Below are 26859 nucleotides of genomic sequence, written 5' to 3' on the forward strand. Positions count from 1 at the left end.
GTGGTAGATGACTTTCATCAACCGGTGAAATACCACCACTTTGCTTATTGGAGGCTTGAAGTGGTGAAACCCATGTTTAGTCTCTAGAGCAAAGTGTCCGGCATCCCCCTCCCCCCATACTTCTCCTTCAACCCATGCACGGTACTAAGTACTATAGGTTTTGATACCTTTCGTGTTTGAGGTTTTCATAAAAAAATAAAATAAAATAAAATAAATGGAGGTATCGTGAAAATATCTTAATGTGAACAAATTGCATTACCCTTTTTTCGTTGTCATATGTTCCTGTTATAAGAATCAATTTCGAACGCCTTTGTGATATTTTTCTAAAGGACGTGTCTGGAGGTCATGACCAAAAAACAATATGCACTTTCCGGTTTATTGAGCTTTTCTGTTAGTGCATCTAATTATAAATGGTAGTAACAAAGGGAAAGCGGCCAATGGAAAGTGCAAGTGGTGGTAGTGCCAGGAAATGAAGATGAAAATGATTAAGAAGTATGAAGCAGGATAAAGTTTGTCATCTATTGCAAGGGAATTAGGTCTCACTGCTTCAACAGTGAATACTATTTTAAAGGACAGTGCCCAAATAAAAGGATCAATGCACTTAAGATTAACAGTGACCACAAAACAGCATTCACATGCTATATCGAAGATGGAACAGCTGTTAATATGGATGGAAAATCAGATTCAGAAGCGAGTACCCCCTGATTCTAATGACCATTTAAGCAAAAGCAACAAGTATTTATAAAGATATTAAGGATAAGTACGGCAAACCCCAACCCAAGTTTGTGGCAAGCAACAGGTGGTTTAATAGGTTCAAGCGTCACGTTGGTTTCCACAACGTTAAAGTATGTGGTGAAGTCGCCAGTGCCAATTCTGCAGCTGCAGAGAAATTTTGTGATGTGTTGGAAAAAATTATTGATGAAGGTGGCTATTCAACCCAGAAAATTTTTAACGTTGACGAGACTGCTCTGTATTGGAAAAAAAAATGCTGGATCAAACATACATTGCCAAAGATGAAAATACAATGCCAGGTTTCAAGGCGTCAAAAGATAGGGCCACGCTCTTGCTTGGGGCTAATGCAGTGGGAGATTACAGATTAAAACCACTGCTTGTGTGTGGAGGCGCCTCCGTAGCCAGGTGGGCAGGAGCAGCAGTGCATAGCACACGCTTCTTGATTAGACCGGGGTTCGAGCCCGTGACCACCAAATACGGAGGATGCTGATAGGTCAGGGAATGACCACCGCATATCCCCGGAGCAATATGGCCTTAGTTGCTAATGCTCCTAAAAACCAAATAAACAACAACAACTGCTTGTATACCATTCTGGAAATCCTCGTGCGTTTAAGGGCATCAATAAAGCCACCCCTACCCGTGCATTTCAGATCGAACCAGAGAGCATGGGTAACAGTATCTCTCTTTGAGGATTGGTTTAAATGCTGCTTCGTTCCCGAGCTGGAAAAATATTGTAAAGACAATGACGTTCCTTTCAAGATTTTGTTTCTATTAGGTAATGCTCCTGGACATCCTATGCTCTCTAGATGATTTCAATTCGAACGTGAGAGTCATATTTCTACCACAAAACACAACTTCACTCATCCAACCTATGGATCAGGGTGTTATTTCGAATTTAAAAGCATACTATTTACACACATTTGCTCAGGCATTGTCTGTAGTAGATGATGAGAAAAATTTTACGTTAAGAGACTTTTGGAAATCTTACAATATTTACCATGCCATATTAAACATTAATAAGGCCTGGGTGGAAATTACTAAATGTTGTTTAAATGGCGCATGGAAGACAGTATGCCCACGGCACATCTCTCGAAGGATTTGAAAAAGATAACTCATTTGAAGAGGTACAGATAAGACTGTAAAGGTTGCAGAGCTACTTCAGTTGGAGATTGATGCCAAAGACGTGGAGAAGTTAATAGAGGAAGAAGAGAAGGAATTATCTGACGAAGAATTTATTGACTTGCAGGCAGCGATAGTGAAAGAAGAAAATGCTGACGAAGCTCAAGATGAACTAAATGAGGAGCCGAGACATTTTGTGAAATTGCATTGGCAGTGGCGAGCTTTGAGATGGCTCCTGACAGCAAATGATTCTTATAAGTTAACAGAGGGGGTGAATGATATGCTTGCTTGCTACAAAAATACGATGAAAAGAAAAAAGCCACCATCCCGTCATCCATTAATATGTTCTTTCGGAAGATTGAGTGGCCGACCTCTTCTAAATCTTCACAGCCCTCAACCTTCGCAGTGGTGTTCTTATCAGCTGAAGATGTCAGTTCTGGCAACAATGCTTAAGAGGTAAAACATATTAATGTTATGCCTATCTCCTCTCTTTTTTTGTAATTTCATGCTTTTTTCATTTTTCCTGCACGAGATAAAAAAATACAATAAATAATTCTATTTACATGTTCGTCGAACATTTATTTTTTGATTCAATCAATTCAGTGAGCATAGTTGCGAGTGCTGCACAAGCATGGGGGAAATTTCAACTTACGTAGCGTTCTGTGGAACGCAACCTTTACGTAAGTCGGGGAGTTCCTGTACTCTCTTCCATAGGTCATGAAACCAAAACTTACAGATGCTGATAACAAAGTGACATCTCTCTCTCTCTCTCTCTTATTGATGTTATATGTATACATGGTAGCCTTTGGTTATGTGATCAAGGCATTCCTTGTTGCCTGTTTAGCACTGTACTATAAATTGGTTTCTATATAAACAATGCCTTGGCATGGAAGTTTTAATTGCCATAAGAAATCAAATTTACTTTTCAGATACTTGAAAAGCAAACCCAAAAATATGATTCATGATGAACTCCATTAACTCTTTTTGTCTGATGAAGAATACATGGAACAAATTCTTGGATTTTAAAAAAGTGGGCAATAGTGTATATTTGTGTAAAAATATATATGTAATAAATTTTAATATACTGGTATTAATTCATGTCTTTTTAATCCTAAGCACATGTCTATAATTTAAGTTTAGGTTTTTTGAGAGCAACATTTATGTATTAGCCAAGAAATTTGAGAATAACATGCATTAGCCATTAATTTTACAAATGGCTAAGTTTATAGAATGTAAAACTATAGAGTTTATTGAATGTTCTATAAAGTTAGTCTTAGTAATCAATTGATAAGAAGGTAGCTGTATTTACTTCACTTCTTTTAATTGCAAAACAAAAAAAAGAAAAAATCATATGTAATTTTGTAATGCACAGTGTTCCTTATGAACTCCACGATACTGTATAGCACATGACTGTTCTAATAAAAATTAGAATAGTCACAGCTTTGTAGTTTGTACCTTCCATTTTGGAACCACCAGTAAACTGATTAATGAAGATGGCAGTTCTAAAGTTGGCAACTGATTTGCATAGTCGAGAGTTACTTGCTGCCAACTGTTGTGCTACATTTACTGTAACTTCAACTCTGCAATCATAATTTAAAAACAGGTCTTTTCCTTCAGATTATTTTCTTAAAGAAGTAACTTCCAGTTAATACCTTTTGTTAACAGCATCACACTCCAGAACCCTTGTCCTGGAATGTGATGCTTTTGCCAGTTCTTTGTTTGCATGCACTACCTCCATTAAGAGATAACCATCAATTAAATACAATTAATACTTTGTTACACTGCAGTTATTACTCTTGGTCGTATTTGATCAAACAACCTTAACAGAATCACACTGGAATGTGAAGCTGTTAAAAAAGGTAATAATTGTAGTGTAACAGTGAAATGAAAAGTGCTTAAATTGTAAAGTTTTATAGTTTATAAAATTGCAGGAAGGAAATAAACAGTCATAATAGGGAATTGAACCTAAGTCTACAGGATGAGATGTAAACATATATCTTCCTGTGTCATCTCATTGTGAGATTATATACTAAAATACCATTAGATATTTTAGTATATTATTATAGTATTAGGCCTGACATAGCCAAGTGGTCAGGAGCGAGGTGCATAGCACGCGTTCTTTGAGTGGACCAGGGTTCAAGCCCGTGACTACAAAATACGATAAATATTTGTATTGACGATTTATTGTAAACTCTACTGACTTGGTTGTCGTGCCGGAGTATAAACAGAATTATTATTATTATTACTGCCATACACAGGCCACACAGTTTTATGACAAGTTAGGTCCTAGCCTACAGTCAAAATGGGTTCTGACTTATATCAAACCTATTAATTTTCGGGTTTGTAATTTACAATATGTGTCTGATTCTGGTCATACAAAGGTTAATTTTGACATCAGTTTCATGTTTAGTCTACTACATTCACCAGCTCCCAGTAGCATTAGCAACGGCATACGATGCAAATAAAGCAAGTTTATGTAGCATCAGCCAAAAAAAAAAAAAAAAAAAAAAAAACCACTAGTTTTTAATTTTAAAGAAATAAACTTTAGATTCTTCCTTTTGCGAAACAGCATGATGACCATTAGAATTGCAGGACATAAGACAACAGATTTAATTTTAAATAAGTGGCACAGGATGCTTAACTTCAGAAATAAACAATTCTGTTTTTCAAATGTTTTTTTTTTTTTTTTTTTTTTTAAATTTATTTTATACCACTTTGTTTGTGCAGCAGAGGACCAGGTTAAAAATGGATCCTCAAAGTGAAAGTGAGAGTTGACCATAGTTTCTTCCTGTGATTCTTGCTATTTCATCATGCTATTTCTTGCTTCCTGTGATTCTTGCTATTTCATCATGCTATTTCTTGCTTCCTGTGATAATCACTCTTCCCCTACTGGGGCGGGAGTGATTATCATTTAGAGCTTTGTTTTAGGCAAACATCCCAATCACTTGCTTTCTGAAATTTAAGATATGCTTATCAATGTCCTTATTATAATTTGATCTCACTCTTACAAAAATACACTGTTCGAAGTGTGTTTACATAAATCTCTCATTGGAATAGCAAAAAAAAAAAAAAAAGTTTGTAAATACTCTTGAAGTGTTTAGTGCATTGTAATAAACAATTTCACAACCTTGGTGTTTAGGGGGAAAAGGGAAGAGTTTTGGCTTTCGAAAAGGTCTGCAGTGGTATCAGACAGTTTTTAAATTCTATACATTATCTTTTTTTTTTTTTTTTTTTTTAAGCTGGTATGTCTATCATTTAGGCCATATTAATATGGAATAATAGTTTTAACTTCACCCCTTGCCATTAATCTGCTTACAGAATTTTTATTATTTGGATTTCAGGTTCGAGGAGCTGACGTTGGTTGGGCATTAGGATACATGATTAATGCCACTAATGCAATACCTGCAGAAAAGCCAACTCCACGCTATATTTCTCTTGCTGCTTTTATTGTGTTAATTATAGTGTTTGTAATTATTTTAGTTATAGGTATTATTTTTGTACATAGCTCTGGGTCAAATAGGAAAAGTTATAAACTGTATACAAGCAAGAAAATTGAAATAGCGTGACATTAACGTACTTTCTACACTTGCTTTAATATATGAAACTTCAGGGAATGCTTGGATGTTTATTTTTTTTTTTTATTATTATTTAAATAATGAGATCATGTTGCAAAACATTCCAAGAGTAAGAATGTAATAAGGCAGTGATCATTTAATTTTTTATATTGCAATTTTTAAAATATAAAGGATCATATTTATCAAAACTATGATATAAAATCTTATCTTATGAGATATATCATGGATCTATGACCACTTTATCCAGCCTTATTATGTGATTATTTTTAGAATTTTTAATTGTAATTTGTATGCTTTTAGGAAGTATAGTACTTAAATATTTACAAAATAACTGTGCAAAATTTTTCATTCTACATATTTATGCAGCCTGACCTGATACTATTAGGCATATAAAAGTGTACTGGTGTTATCAGTATTGAATGTGTGCAAAATAATTTCTTTTAAAATAATTAAAATAATGTGCAAAATAATTTCTTTCAAATGGAAAATTTTGATTTCTATAGTTTCATTGATAGCACCGGTTTTGCACCAAATACTGAATTTCACATTTCTTTAAGGATAGTTCATAATGTTTCACTTGTGTGTATCATATGACATATGGTATGAATTTGTGCATGTAGAATTTTTAAATATTTGAAAAACTATTTTTGTATATGTTAGATTTTTACAATGTATTATAGTATATTGTTTCATATCATAGTATATTGTAGTATTATGTGATTTAAAATATAATTTCTGTAAATACATTCTTAACACCTTCGATGGAACTTGATTTGATTTATTTTTTAATGTATTATATTGTGCGTTTCTTATCTTGTAGCCTTTGGTATAATTTTGATTTTAATACCTAAATTATATTAGTAAATAGGATGTAAATGACTTTTTTTTTTTTAGTTTTAATTTTAGATTATACAAAGGTGTGCTGAAAAGTAATGCTTCTTGTCATATAACTCTTGAAAAAATAAATGTAAATCAAAAAATAACAAGTTGTCTTTAATTTTGACATACCACTTTATACATACCCAAGTTTTTGAATGCCATAAAGTAAAAAAATTTTTTTTTCAGCTGTGAGGCCAACCATCTCTTTATGACTGCTTCTTCATTGGAATCATTATCTGTTGCCTTGGAGATGTTCTTAAGCTTGGGGGGGGGTGTTACTTGGAACTAAATCTGAATTGTAGGGAGGATGAAGAACAATTTCAACTCCCAGAAACTAATTCTTGTCAATGTTGCATGATTGCAATGAGGTCATGCATTGTTGTGTTGAAGGATGCTGTATTGTCAAGCTTTACTCATTTACCTTTTTTTAGCTTGACCAACATCTTAATGTACCAGACTGAATTGAGCGATTTATTTTTCCCAAAAATTCAGTGTGCATAACATCCAGCGTACCAAAAAGCAGATGATACTTTTCTAATTATTCTGGACATAGAGGTGTCGGAGGACAAAATTCCCCACACCTACTCTTATTTTCTGCACCATAGTCGCAAGTCTAGGATTCATCTCAAGTTACAATATTTAAAAATGAATCCTGCAAGTCCAACATTTTCAGCAGTCAAATCCAATAGTTTCATTCAATTCAATGAGCATATTTTGAATCATATATTAAAAGCTGCTTCCATTTAAAATAGTGTAACATACCAGTAAGCAACTAGATGCATTAAGTGTGGAAGAGTAAAAAATGGACACCTCAGTCACTTGGTCTTTTCTGCTATAGTGTTAGAATGGAGAGGCAAGCCAAGTGAGTGATGTTGAGATGCATGTTTTTTTCCACTGCTTTAGAAACTATTAGCTACATGGAGAATCTAGTTAGAACTTGTTGCACTACCAAGTCCTGAAATTATGAACTAAGGGGCTTTACTTTTCAGCCCATGCTTCTAGGATATTTCTAAAGGTCATAGATTTGAATTTTACCTTTAAAAAATCATTTCTTCATTCCATGAAGTAAAAATAAACTTTGATATGTAATCATATGTGAATGTTGTACCATGAAATCCAGCTAATTTGAATTTAGAAAAAATTATGCTTAATATTTTACAGTCATTATGAGAATTGAAAAAACTAATCTTAAAATTTTGCTATTTCATAAATTATTTTTCGTCACAATTCAGAAATGTGAAACCACTATGGATTAAATAAATAACAGGCCTTTTTTTTTAAAAATTAAATAGTCATAATACTGTAAAAAGGAACCCTGTAACTATTGTCGAGGTTCATCATATTTTAGATTTGATGCTCAAATTCAACTCAGCTACAAACCAGTAAAAAAAGGTTGGTTCCATTTGCTACATGCATTATTATAATTTTTATTTTTTAGTGGAGTTTATTTGCAAATTCAGGAGGACCATTTTAGTGCCCCAAGGCTAAAGCTTATTTACTCTGTGATTTAGGAATTTATAGCTTGAGAACTAATAAATTTTTAATGATGATATTATTTTGTAAAAATCACTGTCACTTTAAAATAAACTGGCTAGTCATTTTTACTTCTATATGGTGCTATTTTTTAAAATTATCTTCTAAATATTGTTTGATTTGTATATAATTTTTGAGAATAGTTATGACTGAATTATAAGTTTTGTTTTGACAATAGAAAATTCAGTTAGCAGATCGAAATAAGTTTTAAGAGTAAATAAAATGGCATAATATTTTATTGGATACAAAGATGGGTTATTATTAGTTAGGAAGAGTGATTCAGAATTATGTTTAGAGTTATTTGCAGGATGCACAGAATATGACTTTATAATGTGCATTTTCTATATTAATATGAAAGTAATTATTTAAAAAAACTTTCTTGAAAGAAAAGATCTTTTCACTGGCATGAAGATATAGGTAGATGTTGCTTCAGTGCTGTACTACATATGAGTATCATTTTCTTAAAAAAAGAAGTATAATTCTACTCATTTGTGATATGGTGCCACTACATCAGTGCAGTACCTCACAATCCAGTGGCAGTTCAACTTATAAGATGTGAAATGCCAAATTAATGTAAAAAATTAAAAACGGGCTAAGAGTTTGTTTTTATGAGCTCTTGGCCTGTTTTTCAAAGGAGTTGCATCCCTATATCGGAAAAAACAAACTAATATCTGTTTTAAGCATTAGCTGTTGCCTTGCAATATGCAAGGTCAGTGTCATCAAAAAGATTTCAGCAAACTTCAGTTTGAATTTTGACTAATATAAATACAAGTCCTTTGAAATAACTTTCATTCATAAACAAGCCATATTAAATTTAAACAGGATTTTTAGGAACTGCTCCACAACAATATTCTTGAGGCAAAGGGAGGGGCATGCTATGAATGAATAGCCTTACATTTCCTGTTTAGGGAAATCTGCTTATTTGTAGTGTAGTACTGATACAACTGACAGGGAGAAAATTGAGTATACTGAGTTATGCAAAGCCATTAGAAAGAGACTCAGAGAGGACATAAGAAGATTTAACACAAAGTAGAACAAGCATTAAGGGAAAACAAAGGATTTAAATCAGCAGCCATGAGCAGTAATACAGAAAGACAAATGATACTGAAACTGAAGAATATTGATGGTGTACTTATAAACAGCAGAGAAGGCATAATTCAAATAGCAGAAGACTACTATAGAGAATTATACAAGGAGCGAGGGAATGATACCAGCAGTGGGGAAGATGGATTGCAAAGTAGCAACACATACAACATACCCGATATTCTTCCTGATGAGGTAGTAGTGGTAGTGGCATGTGATGCAAGAAAGCAAATGTATGAGCTTATGCAGCATCAGCCAAAAAAAAAAAATCACACCATTCCCTCCAAATGCCTGTCCAGTTCCTCCTTAAATTTATTCAACTTATCAACTTCCACAACGACAGATGGAAGTTTGTTCCAGCAATTAACCACCCGCTGGCTAAAGGCAAATTTCCACACATCTATTCTACATCTGTCTTTTCTTAATTTGAATTTATGCCCCCTTAGGTTATTAATCTGAACAAATGGAAGGATCCCATCAGAATTCAGCGTGCTCAACCCATTCAAGGCCTTATATACCTCACTCAGATCACCGTGCAGGTGCCTAGTCTCCAGCCACTGAAATTTGCAGAACTTAAGCCTCTCTTGGTAAGAGGATCCCTTCATTCCCCTCACCAATCTTGTTGCCCTTCTCTGTACACGCTCAAGTAAATCTACATCCTTCCTAAAATGAGGCCTCCAGACCTGTACGCAGTACTCAAGGCGTGGCCTGACCATTGCCTTATACACAGGGATAATCACCTCCTTTTCCATGCTAGCAAAATTCCTATATATCATTGACAAAACCCCATGACCTGCCCTGGCAGCCTGTCTGCATTGCTCAGAGAACTTCATATCTGACTGCACAATTACTCCCAGGTCTTTTTCATTTTCTACCACTTTAAGTGTAGTACCACACAGTTGGTACGTTTCTCTGGGGTTACTTCTACCCATATGCAGTACTTTGCATTTGTCAAGGTTAAACTTCAGTTGCCACTTCTTAGCCCACCTGCCCAAATTATCTAGATCCTGTTGCAGTAGCACACTGCCATTACTGTCATTAATAACCCTGCCAACCTTTGTATCATCTGCAAACTTCGACATTAAGCCTGATATACCTTCATCAATGTCATTGATAAATATACAAAACAACAGTGGACCTAACACCGAACCCTGTAGAACTCCACTAATAACATTAGTCCAAGAAGAGCAGCACCAATTCATTACCACCCTCTGTCTTCTCGCACTTAACCATCCTTTTATCCATTGTAGCAACTTGCCCTTAATACCATTCTGCTCTAATTTGTATAATAGTCTTCCATGCGCAACAGTGTCAAAAGCTTTCCTGAAATCCAAATATATGATATCAAAATTATTTTTTGCATCCAGTTCCTTTGTAACCACATCATAATATCCTCTCAAATTTGTCAGACAAGACTTTCCCTTAACAAACCCATGCTGTGTCTGAATTATTGCTGCAGTCTTGTCTAGATGATCCTGCAATGCATCTTTAACCAGCGACTCCATTATTTTACCCGGAACAGAAGTTAAACTAACTGGTCTGTAATTACTCGTGTCACCCTTCGATCCCCCTTTGTGAATTGGGGGATATATTTGCACAGCTCCAGTCCGTGGGAACCTCCCCTGAGTCCAAGGATGCTCTCATAATTATGGTGAAGGGTTTGCTTAGTTGCTTTGCCGCCTCCTTTAATATAACTGGATAGATCCCATCCACCCCAGGTGCTTTTCTTACGTTTAACTTCAACAATTTCTCTTCCACTTTGCTCTCAGTTATTACAAGCTCATTAAGCACCCTGCTACAATTTGATAACCTTCTACCATTTTCAAACCTTAATAATTTCTCACGTGTGAATGTAGATGCAAAATACTCATTCAGTTTGTTTGCTATCTGAGCAGGATCATCAACAGTCGAACCATCGATGTCAAGTGGACCAATCAGATTCATCCCCTTCCTTTCAGAGTTTATATAAGTAAAGAAATCCATGCTGTTTTTCTTAGCATCTTTTGCCAAGGATTTCTCGTAATCTGCCTTCGCCTGCCGAACCTCCTTTGTGACCTGATTACAGATTAACTTATATCTGCCATAGGCTTCTGAGTCGCTTGATAATTTATATGCATCCCATGCATTTTTCTTCTCTGTTACGAGTCTCATTAGTTCATTTGACAACCATTTAGGCCTAAACCTTGAACAATATTTCTTAATAGGTATGAAACGTTTAGTAGCTTCCACGATTAATTTCTTGAATGCTTCCCACTTAGAATTTACTGTTGGTAACATCGTCAGTTGATCCCACTGTACAGAATTTAAAAACTGTCGGAGACCACTGTACTCGCCTTTACGGAAGCAAAAACCCTTTCCTTTACCCCTGATGGTAATTAAATCTTTAAGTAAATCCCACATCAGTACACTGTGATCACTGCCACCTAGTGGTTCTTTTATCTGCAAATTCCTAATACATGAATGATCACTGCTGATAACCAGATCAAGAGTATTACTTTCTCTGGTTGCCTCTCGAACATGCTGCTGCAGAAAATTTCTTCAATGCAGGTAGAACATGTATTGAAGAAAATGAAGAATTAGAAAGCTCCTGGGGAAGATGAAGTTACTGTAGAGTTGTTAAAATTGGGAGGAAGAGACATAACACAAAAACTGGCAAGGCTCTTCACAAAGTGCATTAGAAAAGGTGTGACGCCTAAGCAGTGGAATAATGCAATCATAGTTTTGCTGCATAAGAAAGGAGATAAATCAGAAATTGGAAATTATAGACCAATTAGCTTGTTATCACACATCTACACGTTCACAAGGGTCGTTACTAACAGATTAGAAAGAATACTTGATGAGAATCAACCGAAAGAGCAAGCTGGCTTTAGGACAGGATTCTCAACTATGGATCACCTTCACGTAATATTACAGCTAATGCAGAAAGCAAATGAATATAAAACACCATTATGCCTGGCATTTGTGGATTATGAAAATGCATTTGACTCCATACAGCATAAGGCAATGTTTCGGGCACTGGAAAGACAAGGCATAGATACCCCATATATTATGATTTTGAAGAATTTATATGAGAGTGCTACCTCCTTTATTAGACTAGACAAAGACATTAGCAAATTTAAAATCGAGAAAGGAGTTCGACAAGGAGACACAATATCTCCGAAGCTGTTTACTGCTGCCCTTGAGGAAGCTTTCAGAAGATTAGACTGGTCGCAGAAAGGAGTCAATGTGAACGGAGAGTACCTAAACCATTTACGATTTGCAGATGACATTGTGGTCATAAGCCACGATCCCAAAGAATTAGAGGAAAATCTTAATCAGTTATGCACAGTTAGTAAGGATTTTGGACTAAAGATGAATATGGCTAAAACAAAAGTAATGATGAACAAGTATGCCACGGAAAGGGAAATAATGATTGAAGGAGAAGTAATTGAAAAGGTGGAGTCATATACTTATCTGGGACAAGTTATTAGCTGTAATAATGATAAATGGCTGGAAGTCAAGAGAAGAATAAATTTTGGATGGATAGCATTCAGGAAATATAGTCACATACTGAAGAGCAATATCCCAGTTTGTCTGAAACGTAAAATAATGAATCAATGTATACTCCCCACCATGACTTATGGAAGTGAAACTTGGACACTCACCAAAAGAATGGAAGAGAAGCTGAGAACTACACAGCGAAGAATGGAACGAATTATATTGGGAATCAGACTGTTAGATAAGAAGAGAAACACATGGATTAGGCAGCAAACTCAAGTAAAGGACATTCTTATCAAAACTAAAGAACTAAAATGGTCTTGGGCAGGACACATAGCTCGAAGACATGATGACAGATGGACTAAGAAAATAACAGAATGGTACCCAAGAGGAGCTAGAAGAAAACCTGGAAGACAAAGGCGGAGATGGATAGATGAAATTCATGAGTTTTTGGGTAGTAAATGGATGGCCAGTGCTCAAAACAGAAGGAACTGGAAAGTTGCTGGAGAGGCCTTCATCCTGCAGTGGATTGAAAATGGCTGATGATGATGACTGTTACAACTCACAGTTGGTAGCCTCTACATAATAGATTAAAAAAAGGCAAATGAAAAGATGTTTTCTTTCAAACTTTTTTTTTTTTTTGCCTGTTAATAAAATGTGAATGACAGACATGATGAGAGTTTGTATATGCTTATTTTGAACATAGGATTAAAATAATGTAATATGTATGTGGGTTTTGCTATAGAAATGGGGGAGGTAGTATAATGTGCAGTCTTGGTTTAAAAAAAAAAAAAAAAAATTCATAATATGTGAGCTGCATGTTTAGGACCTGAAAACAATGGGGGGGGGGGATTATATAAATGTGTGCACTTCTGAATAGCTATAGAATTTATATAGCTCCATGACCATTCAGAATCAGAACTTTTGTTTATATGAACCTTTTTTTCATTATTTTCAGTCCTGAGTCAATTCCGAAAGTATGACCTACTGCATGCAAAATTAAAGTTAATTCTAAATGTACATTCGTGTGGAACCAGACAGCTGAAAAATATCTAAATTGAAAATAAGTTATTAGAGTTTGAAGGGTATATGAAATTGTGTTGCTTCTAATATTCACATGTTGATATCTTTGCTAATAATGGTATTAGTGTTTTTATCCTTTCAATTTCATATTGTTTGCTTCCTGTAAAGAGCTAACTGCTGCAGATACTTTTTATCTCTTGCAGAAGATAAAATAGAGTTATTCTAAGTGTTGTAGAGGTATGGCAGATTAGATAAATGTTGGAATTTGTTGATTTACTCTGTAAAAGTATAATACAAAATGGTGGTTCTCAAACTTTTTGCAATGGTGAAACCCCCTAGTTTCTGTGTCTGTGGTGCATGCAAAATTAAATAAATTACTTTCTATCAGGTAAATTTTTATCTTGCATTAATTTTATAAAAATATAAGTAATACATTCATTGTCAGTCAGGTTTGTGTTGGTTTGGTTGATACAAGTTTTAAAAACATTATTACAGTAAATTTCAAGTATATAGCAATAACTATATACTGTACTTGTAAAGATTGGGATGCAATCAGAGGTACATTACTGTTGCTGAAGTTGGTCTGGGGGAGGCAGTCGCTGAAGTAAATTACAAAAATTTGCCATCTTGGAGAAAGATTATATATATGTATATATATATATATATAGTAAGAAGGTACTGCAAAGGCAGGTCACTGAGGGCTGTTTCATTACAAACGTACCTTTGAGTTACCAATTTGTAATGGAAGAAAGAACAGATATATTACCTTTTTTGATATATCATGCATAAAAGTGCCAAATTCATGTAAAAAAAAGTTTGATCATTTCTGCAGAAGCCTTTAAGAATGCTTTAGCAGAACTTGCATTCCTTGAAATATATAGATTGTTTCCACTTACATAGAACCCCCAGTCTTCCTAAACTATACAAAAATGGTTGAATAGGATGTAATATGCAGGATGCATAATTTTAATTTTGTTTCTTATGCAGAGGTTATTACCTGGAAGAATAGGTAGGCATCTTTTGGATGAATTCACAAATAAGTTAGTTCTTGTGTTCTGACTCTACTGTTAGTGAAACGACATGGAATTAATGTGCACATTTGGCATTTGTCCTTTTACAGATTTTTATATTTTGTTGCTATCTTTCTACATTTCCTTTAAATAATGAGAGCATATCCAAAAGTTCCCAGACTGAGTTCGACAAAAAGGAAATAGGCTTATTTTTGTTACTGATCATAGTTTAGCCTTCAAAGTAAGTCCCCTTGTGAGTTTATGTACTGGGTCCAGCATTTCTGCCACTGCTGGAACTGATTTTTTGGGATTGCATGTAGGGCTCTTCGTGATTCTTCTTCTGTTTCTGCGATGTCCTGAAAATGATGCCTTTTTTAGCTGTGATTTCATTTTCAGAAACAAGAAGAAATCACAAGGAGCCAAATCAGGTGAGTAGAGGGTGGAGGACAATGACCATGTTTTTATTGGCCAAAAATTGCTGCACAGAGATAGCAGTGTGTTGTGAGCATTGTCATGGTGAAGTAGCCAGTCTGTGTTCTGCCATTGTTCAGAATGTTTCTGGCAGACTTTTTCCCTAAGATGCTTCAAGGGAATAATGCCGATTAACTGTTTGGTCATGAGGCATAAATTCATGATGAACCAAGTTGAAAAAGACCACCACTGTGCTTTTTATGTCAGACCTGACTTGCCTCGCTCTCTTTGGACATGGAGACGTTTTGGAATTCCACTGAGACAACTGCTGTTTTCATTTCACGGTTGTGGCAGTAAACCCCATTTCATCTTCTGTTATAGACCTTGAGAGGAAGCTTGATTATTTCTGACCTCATCCAACAGTTTCTGACAGACAAAAACATGTCTCTGTTTCTGCTCCCCCTGGCATTATCACCAAAAGCCGTTCTGAACATCATATTTTTCTAATACTGTCTTCTCCAGTTTGAATCAGAATTTCATGCAAGGCATTGTTCCTTCAAATTAGCCATTTCATGAATAAATGAAACCATCAATCACACTTAACAAGCAATATAATAAAACCGTTGCAATACAACACCAGGGGCTCACATCTGTGAGAGTATGGGCTTGGCACACCCAGGGTCCTGAGCTGGATATCATCATTCTTCTCTTTCTTGGTGATTTCCTTCTACTTATCTCTCTCTCTCAGGGTAACTTGGGAATTTTTTATTTGCCGGTGCAGGCTTCCTTGCACCATATAGCTAATAATAATAACACAGCTAGCTATAGTAGCAAAATTTACAAGATTGACTTGGGAGATACTAACATAGAGGCACCTAGTGGCAGAATTCTGTACCATTTGCAGTTCATGATCATGGGGAACTTTTGGATACACCCTTGTATGTTGTTTGAAACTTGTCAGTAGTATTTTTTTGGTTGATCAGACTTTTGCTGCTAATAGTCTCCATCAGTTCTTGAATCTGTGTTCTAACGGAGAGTTAAATCTAGCTTCTTGGAACATAGATGATTAAAATGGAAACTAGGAATACATTGTATCAGTTTCCTGTGATGGTATCTTCTCTTATTAATTTGAATGTCAAGGATAGTATTTGGTCCATTTGAATAAAAGATGATTTTGTTTTAATGTTTAGTTATGAATAATGTAAAACTTTTGCCTAAATTTATCGCCCTGAGCTTCCTAGAGGGAATTAAGTGTATTGGTAACTCATCCTATGCAATTTCAAATTTTAGTAAATCATTAAATTTTCTTACATGTTTATCAGTTCCCTTTGCATCACAGGTTAGAATAAATCTGTAAATCAACACAATCCAATTTGTATCTATTTATTTAACCTTTGATAAAGTGTAAATTTTGTACATAACAGATGAAATTTTATTTCTCTCTACACATGTATTTTGTAAATAAAATGTAAAGTATATATATTATACAGATAATTGACAATTATCATATGGAAAAGAAATGATGCAATTTAGATTACCAGTTTATGCACTGATTTTATATTTGTACATTGGGATGTACTTACAGACACTCAGTATTGAATGTAACGAAGGTCCTGCTGATAATAAAATATTTTGATAAAAATGTGTGAAAACAATTTGCTGAGGGAGCACTTACAAAATGAAATCAAGTTTGCTCATTATCAAGATTTCATTTCATATGTTTTGTTTTTCTCAATTTGTAAGCACTGATATTTCTAGGGAAAAGGAAGAAGAAAATCAGATGCCCACAGAAGAGCTGTACATATTGCAGTGCTAATCTAGGCTTTCCCCAAGTAGGAAATGCTGATGGTGCTTTTTTTTTTTTTTTTTTTTTTTTTTTTTTTATGTAGAATTTCAACAAAGTCTGGTGATTTCCCTAACCAGATCTTCTGTTTACTCCTCCATTGATCACCAAATTCCATTTTCATATTATTTCTTTTCCAGAATGGAAATTCATTTTTTGAAAGAGTTTGTGATTCACTGGTACAGAGATTTGTGCTATTTATACAGCAGACTAATTTTTTTTTTTTTTTTTTTTAGTTGTTGGCGCATCGGCTTCTGTGGCCATAATGCACCGCCCAAGGTTTTTGCAGTACTTTGATCCAAGCCCGAGGCGGGATTCGAACCTGCGACCTTTGGGTTGCCAGGCAGGCACTTTATCCACCCGGTCAACTAATCTGGAAACATTTTCAAGGTGTAACAGTTCCTCTAACTTACTATATACAGGATGGCTAGAAATGACAATCTTTATTTTTGCAAGAGGGGAAAAAAAAAGTATTGACGTTATTTTCATTGCAGTTCAGTATCATTGCCTTTAAGCACAATTACCACACTTTTGCCATTTAACAGAAGACTGCTTCTGAATCTTGGTTTTGTACACCTGGGATTTGATACCCACCGCCCAAGGGAAACTTCCATGTGCAATTTTTTCTTCTTTCATTACAGGATTTCCTGGACAGTGATTTGCAAGTAATGGTTAATCTTTCTTTTTCCCCATTTGAACCAACACAGAAGCTTAACGATGGTAGATAGAGACTCCCTATAAGGAACTTTATAACTGTCCTGTATTATTGTAATGTATAAAACAGACCTTTTACGACTTTAAAATTATAGGTAAGCATATGTGAATCATCATATCTACGAATCATTTTTGATAAGAAAAACAGCTGAAGCCTAGATATACAAATGTGGTTAAAATACAATGTATTTGTGACTATATCATATTTCCTTTTTGCTGCTCCAATATACATAGTAATCCCATTTGATATAATTAATAATAAAAAAGTTATTGCTATTTCTCTAATTATTCTCCAATAAATTCTAAGTGAGAACACTTTAGAATAATGAACCAACTAAACTGCTATGTTTAAAAATTCATTTATTGATTTTGGTTAGTATGAGGCAAAGCACTCTGCTTCCTGAAGAAAGGAATCCACTAAAATTTTTATAACACGATTCTTGTGCATGTTGACACAGGAAAAGATACACTCGAGCAGGTCATTTTCATCATCATGCTTTGCCTGTATTTCCACAGATATGAAGTTTTCTGAACAGTGTAAACAGGCAGTCAGAAACCCATGGTGTCCCATCAATGATTTTCAGAGGAGATCCCTATGGACTGGAGATGTGTGAATGTATCTCCATTTCATAAAGGATGGATCAAAAGGTGACACGAGTAATTAGACTTGTTAGCATAACATCTGTTCCAAGGGAAAATAATGGAGTCACTGGTTAAAGAAGTAATGCAGGATCATTTGGACAGGAATAAAGTTATACTGCAGTTACATCATGGATTTATTAATGGACAGCCTTGTCTAACCAAGCTGATAGGTTACTGTGATGTAGTGGCCCAGGAACTGGATGCAAAAAATAATTTTGATATCATATACTTGGATTTCAGGAAGACTGCTGTATAAACTAGAGCATTGTGGTATTAAAGTTAAGTTACTGCCACAATAAAGGGATGGTTAAGTGGAAGAACAGTGGTTATTACTGGGCACTGCTCTTTGTGGACTAATGTTATCAGTGGAGTCCCCCAGGGTCCAGAGCTGGGCCCATTATTGTTTTTAATATTTATTAATGATATTGAAGAAGATATATCAGGCTTAATGCCAAAGTTTGCAGATGATACAAAGGTTGGCAGGGTGAGCTACTACTGCAACAAGATCTAGGAAAATTGGATCAATGGGCTGAAAAATGGCAGTTGAAGTTTAACATTTACAAATGAAAGGTACTGCATATGGGTAGCAGTAACCCCAGAGTAACTCTTTGAGCAGTGCAGATATGCTGCCAGGACAACTAATGGGGTTTTGTGAATGATATACAGAAACTTTTCTAGCAGCAATAAGGAGGTGTTATCCTTTTGTACAAGTCCATGGTTAGGCCACATCTTGAGTATTGTCTGGAGGCCTCACTTTAGGAAGAATGTGGATCTACTGCAAATGGGTGTGGGTGCAAAGAAGGGAACAAAAGGGTGCTTTTACCTAGAAATGCTTCAGTTCTGCAAATTGCAGCATCTGGAGACTAGGTCTTGAGCGGATTGAGTAAACTGAATGAATTTCTTCCTCTTGTTTAGACTAGAGGGGACATAAGTTGAGGAAGGATAGTTGCAGGATGTGTGAAAGTTGCCTTCAGCCAGTGGGTGGATGGTTTAAATATCAAGGAAGAACTAGACAATTCTTGGAGGTTATGGACGGGTGAAGTGTGTAGGCTTTTTTATTTTCTTTCTTTTTTTGGCTGATACTATATAAGCTTGCCTTCTTGCATCATTTGCCACTACTTCGTCTCCGTTTGACTGTGATGCAATTTTAAGATGAGAATTTGTTCCCTCTGGTATGAGCCATGTGAAATCTAATTATTTTAATTGCGAATAATGTTTATACTTTCTTTATATAGCTATGCTTTTACCTTTTACTTCTAGGTCAGCAGTTTGTGATGTGACTGTATTATTTGACACTGAAATGGTTTTGTTCTTTTTGCACTAGGCCTAGAGACCACCTTGAAAACCCAGACAGAACTCCAGTGTGTTGAAGTTCCATATAGCTATCCTAATTATACTGGTCACACTTTATCTTTAACACATCTTCACATTTCTGTAACCTTCTTTACTATGAACTTAGTGCACAACAGGAACTGATGGGTGTATTGTGAAGCAACATAGCTTTCCAACTTTTACTTGAACTGTTTACAAAAAGACAGCAATCATCTGAATTGTAATTAATAACAGTTTCTCCAAAAAAGACTAATCAGATCAAAACCATTTCAGAATCCCTGCAGCAGTCAGCTATTATGCAAAAACATGTATAATTGATGCATTTTTTTTTTTGCACCCAGTCCTTCCTGATTAGGGAAATGTGTTGCTTTACGTGAACAGACTTCTGAGATGTAATCTCAGTTATACTGTTCACCAGATTTGTCATCCATTTCTGATTACTTGGCACCACACAATGAATGCCAATTCACAATCCACCTTCTACCTGTGGAAGGTGGAGTTTGGAACTGGCAGGTCTTCACTGTGTGGCACTGGAGTAATAGAGGGATTTGCCATGGCTTCTTACTCTACAGACATTTTATATTCACCGTATAAAAAAAGCAGCTGTGAACTTTTGTGAGCTTTCCACATTTATGACTATCACAGAACCATCTCCCCTCAACCGTTACACACAGAAATAAGGTGGCCACAACTTGTCTAGTCATTTCAAAACTTGGTGCTACCAACACTGTTATATTTCACCTTTTCAGACCTATAAAAACATCCACAAACACAGCAGAATGAGGCTGGAGATAACTTACACCTTCATTTAGCACCTATAGGAAACAAAACTTTCAATTGCCACCAAAACACAGAAACAGTTAAATATAAACAAACTTTTTTTTATATAGTGTAATTAAATCATTAATTACATATTAAATCAAATATACATGGTCTCTTTCTCAATTGCACTGTCCTTTTTTGAAGAAAGCTGAAACATTCTGCTGATTATGGTCCTGTTGTACTGCCAATTCATAACATCATTCTTCACTTTTCTTAGGGCATACAAATATTTATTAAATTCTTGCTCAGAATTAGCAAATTTAATTAGTGCTGATGCAACTTCTGCCTTCGTGTAATAACATTTTTCTTCTTTTCCCATATGATTTTCGCCCTTGAAATACTGTTGCTGTTTTATCTTCTATCCATGTTTTTACCTCATCCAAATTAATATTCTTTTTGTCACTATTGTGCAACATTTTGATACACTTTAATCTTTGAGTGTATCTAAGTAAATAAGAAATAAGAACAATCATTTAATGCTTTTCCATGCACTCACTCTCGTGCCATGCTTTACGTTATAATTTTTAATATTGCCCACTGTCATTTTTAACTCTTGCCAGAATGGTAAAAAAAAAAAAAAACCCACCCACCAAGTTCTGTTCGTTTCCTTCAACATAAATCTTTAGAGCTGATGACTCTGATCAATAAAAAGAAATTTGATATTGCCACTGTTGCTTGGTAAAATTTCACTGGAAATGTGCAGGAGCATTATCTAACAATAAAAAGGTCTTATTTTCATATGCCCTTAATTTTTCCTTTTGAATGATTTTACTTCTTTCACGGTGATTATGAAACCACTTGGAATTTTATCATTAAATTTTTGTGGGAAAAAACTACTTTCTGCATATATAAAAAAAAAAGTCTATAGGTACGCAAATAAAAAAGTATATTCTGAAGTACAGAATTCCAAATTAGTGAGGTTTACTATACTATTTAAAATCTTGCAGGCTGGCGTATGGTGTTTTCTGCTATGTAGTGAAATTTGAGATCCCTTGGAAAAAAAAAAGGTACTTTATTAAAGAGGTTTATTTACAGTTGTAAAAAAATATAACACTAGAGTTTCCTTCTATGTTTTGTTCTCAGATGTGGAAAGACCTTCAAACTTGAAACTCTGAAGGGGATCTTCTTGTTTTCTCTGTATAAATAAAAGTTTAAGTGTGTAATTCTTTGCTAGTGCCAAAGTTAAATAAATAAGATAAAATCTGACTTAAATATATTTTTTGAAGACTGAAAATAATGAAGCATGTCACATACCTTAAACCTTTTCTTAGTTCTACTCTGTTGAGATGGACGATTACCCCGACTTCGTTTATGTGTATTCCACCTTTCTGCTTTCATTAAATTTTGTAAAGTTGGAGGGACTAACCAAAAAAATAAATAAAATGTTACCTCATTACAATGAACTTCTTTAAGCAAATACTGAACTTCTTCAGTATTTGCTCAAATAAATTGCTGCTGCACTTTACTAATACATAAAAGTATTAATTATTTTACACTTTATTTTACTTAAAAATCAACAATAAATAAATCGCCAAAATATGTTTTACAAAAGTCTATATATTTATACAGGGATTAATATTTTGAAAGCATATTTTATTTATAAGAAATACAGTATTGTATACATTTTAATAAACCACCCATCCACAAATGATGTGGAGTAGATATAACTTATCACAATCTACACATTAACGTGTAAATTTTTGTTTTTAATGTTTAGTTTTTTTAAAATATTTCCTTAAAAAAAATCATTTTACAAGACTGTATCAACAAATTTTGTATTGTGGAGAGAGAGAGAGAAAAAATGGATACGAGCATAATCTTTACAATATGGAGTACACAGTGTTCCAGGTAACGAGTTTCTGATCAGTGCTTATTTATTTGGCTTTTGTTTTATAAGTCAGCCTCCATTTTTTGGCTTGTAAATGCATGCCTAGCCCAGAGTTTAGCAAGTGGGGTTTATCAGACCATGACAATATATCAATAATTTGTGCTTTATCTACTCCATCCATACAGCTGTTTTTGGAAATGTTTTCTTTGATTTCTCCGCTGAAAATTCCAGAAATTTCTATTAGTTATCACCCAATAGGAAAAATTCACAATAATCACGTATTTACCACATTAACTCCCCCTCCCATTTTAACAGCCATCTTTTGCATTTGTTGTTATTTGGTTTTTAGGAGCATTAGCAACTAAGGCCATATTGCTCTGGGGATATGCAGTGGTCATACCGACCTTTCCGCATTGCTCCGTATTTGATGATCACTGGCTCAAACCCCGGTCTAACCAAGAAGCGTGTGCTATACACTGCTACTCTTGCCCACGGAGGTGCCCTTTTGCATTTCACACAGTGTATTCCTGTAAAGTTTGCCAGGAACTACTGTCTAGTTTTTAATTTAATTATTTCTGCTCTCTCTTTACACTACCACAATAAATTGTAAAGAAAGTTGTAAGGTATATGGAGGCACCTCCGTAGCCAGGTGGGAAGGAGCAGCAGTGCATAGCACACGCTTCTTGATTAAACCAGGGTTCGAGCCAGTCACCACCAAATATGGAAGATGCGGAAAGATCAGGGAATGACCACTGCATATCCCGGAGCAATATGGCCTTAGTTGCTAATGCTCCTAAAAACCAAATAACAAGGTATACGGATGGTATTGACCAAAACTTATGTAACTAAAATATTTCCTGTTAATACTGTACAGTAAGTTATGCCTCAATATAGAACCAATTTTTTTTTTTTTTTTTTTTTTATTGTTTGATAATCTGAAAAGTGAAACAAAAAAAAAAAAAAAAAAAAAATTCCAAAAATTTCCCAAACTGTTTTCATTTGATAGTGAAGACAAATTTTTGATTTTTAAAATATGAGAAAATGTATACTTGTGTAAAAAATAGCATATATTGGTATTAATTGATGTCTTTTAATTCAAGTTTAGAATTTTAAACTCTGTATACAGTTGAACTTTGTTATAACGAGATCATGGCTATAGCAAGCAAAAAGCCATAATGATTTTAATTTATGCGTATTCCCATACAATCACTCACTGTTATGAGCGATTGTATGGGATATACTGAACAAATTTTGGTAACTATGCAACATTCTTCATTACTCGGAGGTTGAAAAAACCAAATTCTTGGAATAGACAAAAATGAAAAGGGAGACTTAGCTTTTATGACCATCCACATTGCGTTAGGATTAGCAGCTGGTTTATGACCTTGTCCTTTCATGGACGAGGATACAATAGTGCATTGGCTAACTAAAGTATAATTCTAGCAGTATTTAATTTTTTTGCACTTTAATGTAAGACACAATCCACTTGCTGGCTGTATGCCACACCTTCAGCTGATGAATGTGTAACCAAAGGTAAACCTATATTGAAAAAAACTGGTCTCCTTTTGTAAAATAAAACTACCCTTTGCCTTGCAGAAACCAGTGGTAGTAATGCATCCAATAATACCTAGATTTTAATCACAAAATTAAATAAATGGCGCCTCCGTAGCCAGGTGGGAAGGAGCAGCAGTGTGTAGCACACGCTTCTTGATTAGACCGGGGTTCGAGTCTGTCACCACCAAATACAGAGGATGCGGGAAGGTCAGGGAATGGCTACCGCATATTCCCGGAGCAATGTGGCCTTAGTTGCTAATGCTCCTAAAAAACAAAACAAAACAAACAAAATTAAATTTATCTACTAGTATATCTGCAAAATATTTACCAATATAAGAGGGAACATTTGTTAGGTGAGAATCAAGCTTTACTATGTGAAGAGCCTTATCATGCCTCAGCACTTGGTGATCCCGTGGATTATTTTCAAAATAGGACTAGAGGGAGAAAAAAAAAAAAAAAAAAAAAAAAAAAAAAAGAATAATGTCAATAGAAAATCAAGTGTATACAGTAGGACTTATGCTAATGTCTTGTAATATCAAGAAATACAGTTATTTTCCTAGAAAAACCAACATTCCAAATAGCCAATAAACAAATCAGAACCATTCTTTAACAGGACTACATATAATCCTTGATTATTTTCAAGGATGAAATACTTTCAGCCATTTGTTAAATTTTCCTTAAGTATTTATTTTTGAGGAACTTGATCAATGTGAAACTCTTTGAATATAGCTGAGGGGCAAAAACAGTTTGCACATTCCTGATCATTGCTAGTGGAAGTTCACATGAACAACATGATTAAAATCCCCATCTTGAAAAATTATTTTATACTTCATCACAATATTTCATTCTCTGTAAATTGATGAATAAAAATATGCAGTAATTTTTTTGTAATATGGAATTGCAGAAAATAGACTTAATAGAGCAGTATTTCTCAAACTTCAGTGAGCTTAGACTCCCAAGGTTCCAATTTAAAAATTTATTTATGAAGGGAATATTTATCTATGATAATTTTATTTTTCTCCCAAATTTAAATTCTATTCACTTTTAGAAATTTTGAATTTGAAATGAGTGGTTCTTTTTGTCAAATTAGAAATACTTGAGGGGGATAGAAACAGATGCTGACAAATTTCAATAACACAATCACAAGTAATCTAAAAGCAAATCTTAAATTTTATATACACTGGTGTTCAAAGAAAGTGCAGCACCCCTTAAAATTGTAATTGTTATGTAAATATATGGCAATATTTCTTACATATTGCATCAGATAAGATTGACACTCGTAGGTGACTATGTAATATTGCATCGGCTGTTACTTTCAGCTATATAAGCATGCTCTGCAAGAGTTGCAATCATTCCTTGCTTGTGTCTCAGGATGGCAAGTCATGTGCAGCTGATGCCATGAAGAATGAATGAAATTGTTGCTTTTACATGAGGAAGGATGTTCTTCCCGTCATATTGCTTATAGAGTGTTTGGTAATTGGTCGACAGTGAGTAGATTTCTTTCCAAATTAAAGAATACTGGTTCTGCTGATAGGAAAAAAAAAAAAGGAACTGGACGCAAACGAGTCTCTATGTCAAAACAGGACCGTGTTTTGAAGTTTTTAAGGCATAAGTGCATTAGTTTGCACTTATGCCTTAAAAACCGTAAAGCGTCTGAGCTGAAAAGAGAATGGGAAGAACATACAGGGGTGATAGCAAGTACAGTAACAGTCAGAAGATGCCTCTTTAAAAATGGACTTTTAGTCAGTCGTCCTAAGAAGAAGTCCCCCCAGGCCTGAGCATGTCCAATGGATCCCTCGAGCAGTGGAAGTCAGTTATTTTCTTGGATGAGATGAAATTCAACCTGCATGGGTCTGATGGGAGACAAACGATTCTCCATAGATGTGGTGAAGAATAACATCCAGACTGTATGGTGTCTACAGTGATACTGCCTACCAGCCAAATGATATGGGTTGCATTTCGTATCGTGGAGTAGGTCACCTGCAGTTTATAAAAAGGTTCTGTTCTGGCTATATTGGAAGGCAAATTGCTGCCAACCATTAGAGACCATTTTAACCTGCCAAGTAACTGCTTCTTTCAGGATGACTCTGCTCCTTGTCATTGGCAAAAAGTGTAAGTAGGCACTTCTGTAGTTACTTTAGCTTAATTTCTGCTGTTTGTTTGTTATTTGGTTTTTAGGAGCATTAGCAACTAAGGCCATATTGCTCTGGGAAATGCGGTGGCCATTCCCTGACCTTTCCGCATCCTCCGAACTTGGTGGTGACAGGCTCGAACCCCGGTCTAATCAAGAAGCATGTGCTACACACTGCTGCTCCTTCCCACCTGGCTACGGAGGCGCCTTAATTTCTGCATTAGAGGTTTGACAGTAATGTGTTTACATTTGTTACAGGTGAAAAAATGGTCCACTAGGTCCATTACAACTCTTAGCTGGCCAGGAAACAGCCCAGACCCGAATCCTATAGAAAACTGTTGGCACCGTATGGAATTTGCAGTTGGCAGAAAGAAACCAAAGACCCGTCATTAACTTCAGAAGCCATAATTCGTGTTTGGAACCATGAACTATCAGTTGATTATCTTCAGAAATTGATCTTGTCAGTGCTTCAATGGTGTGCTGCTATCGCCAGAGGCAGTTCAACTAAATATTGGTTTGCACCTGGTGAACTTTTCATTTTGTTTTCCATTTAAAATGATAAACTGAAAACTTCTGATAATATTTCAGCTGTAATTGTCGTGTTTACCAAAACTGTTGTATAAAGGTTGCAAATGCACATTTTCGAATATTTTGAGAGCATCTTTCAAATATTACTTAGCTTTGCCTTAACTATTAATAAATATCTTTGGTTTTTATTTCTATTTGTGGTGCTAGTCATTAATGTAATATACCATTGCGAAAAAGGGTTAGAAATATGAAATTCATAGGTGATGCACTTTCTTTGAACACCAGTGTAGTTATTATTAAAGTAGACAAAATAGAAAAATTATTACTAGGTATCCGAAAGTAACTATGCACTGAATTTTGAATTCAGGAAAACTTGAGATTAATTATGTACACTTAAATAATCATTTATTATGATAAAATGTAAGTTTATAATAGGTTGAAATGAAAAGTAGTCATTCTATCAAGTGGCCAATGTGCATACATGAATTCACAGCATAGTTATTTTTAGGACACTTATGTATTTTGTATTTAAAAAAAAATAATAAAGTTCAAATTAAAGAAACAGTGCACAGTTATGTTAAAGGTTGGCTTTTTTTCATAAAAACTAATTAAATTATGAAAAA

General features: G+C 34.9%; 2 protein-coding genes across 2 annotated transcripts in view; one reads left to right on the forward strand and one right to left on the reverse strand.

The window, feature by feature from the left end:
* The window catches only part of LOC150087387 (ectonucleoside triphosphate diphosphohydrolase 1-like), a 95696-nt gene extending 90279 nt beyond the window's left edge, over positions 1-5417 (forward strand). The window contains exon 12 of the mRNA XM_090372463.1: positions 5193-5417. Within this exon, the coding sequence (XP_090228589.1) occupies positions 5193-5417 (225 nt within the window). The remainder of the gene's footprint in view (positions 1-5192) is intronic.
* Positions 5418-21225: 15808 nt separating this feature from the next.
* Positions 21226-26859, reverse strand: part of Ddx56 (putative ATP-dependent RNA helicase DDX56) — a 96233-nt gene continuing 90599 nt past the window's right edge. Inside the window, exons 14-16 of the mRNA XM_090372038.1 lie at positions 23906-24011; positions 21450-21556; positions 21226-21330 (exon numbers count right to left, since the gene is read on the reverse strand). Coding sequence (XP_090228164.1) covers positions 21262-21330; positions 21450-21556; positions 23906-24011 — 282 coding nt within the window. The 3' untranslated portion in view covers positions 21226-21261. The remainder of the gene's footprint in view (positions 21331-21449; positions 21557-23905; positions 24012-26859) is intronic.

This window comes from Mastigoproctus giganteus, chromosome 4 (genome assembly GCF_048544385.1).
Source record: "Mastigoproctus giganteus isolate SK-2022 chromosome 4, ASM4854438v1, whole genome shotgun sequence".
NCBI classification, from domain to species: Eukaryota; Metazoa; Arthropoda; class Arachnida; order Uropygi; family Thelyphonidae; genus Mastigoproctus; species Mastigoproctus giganteus.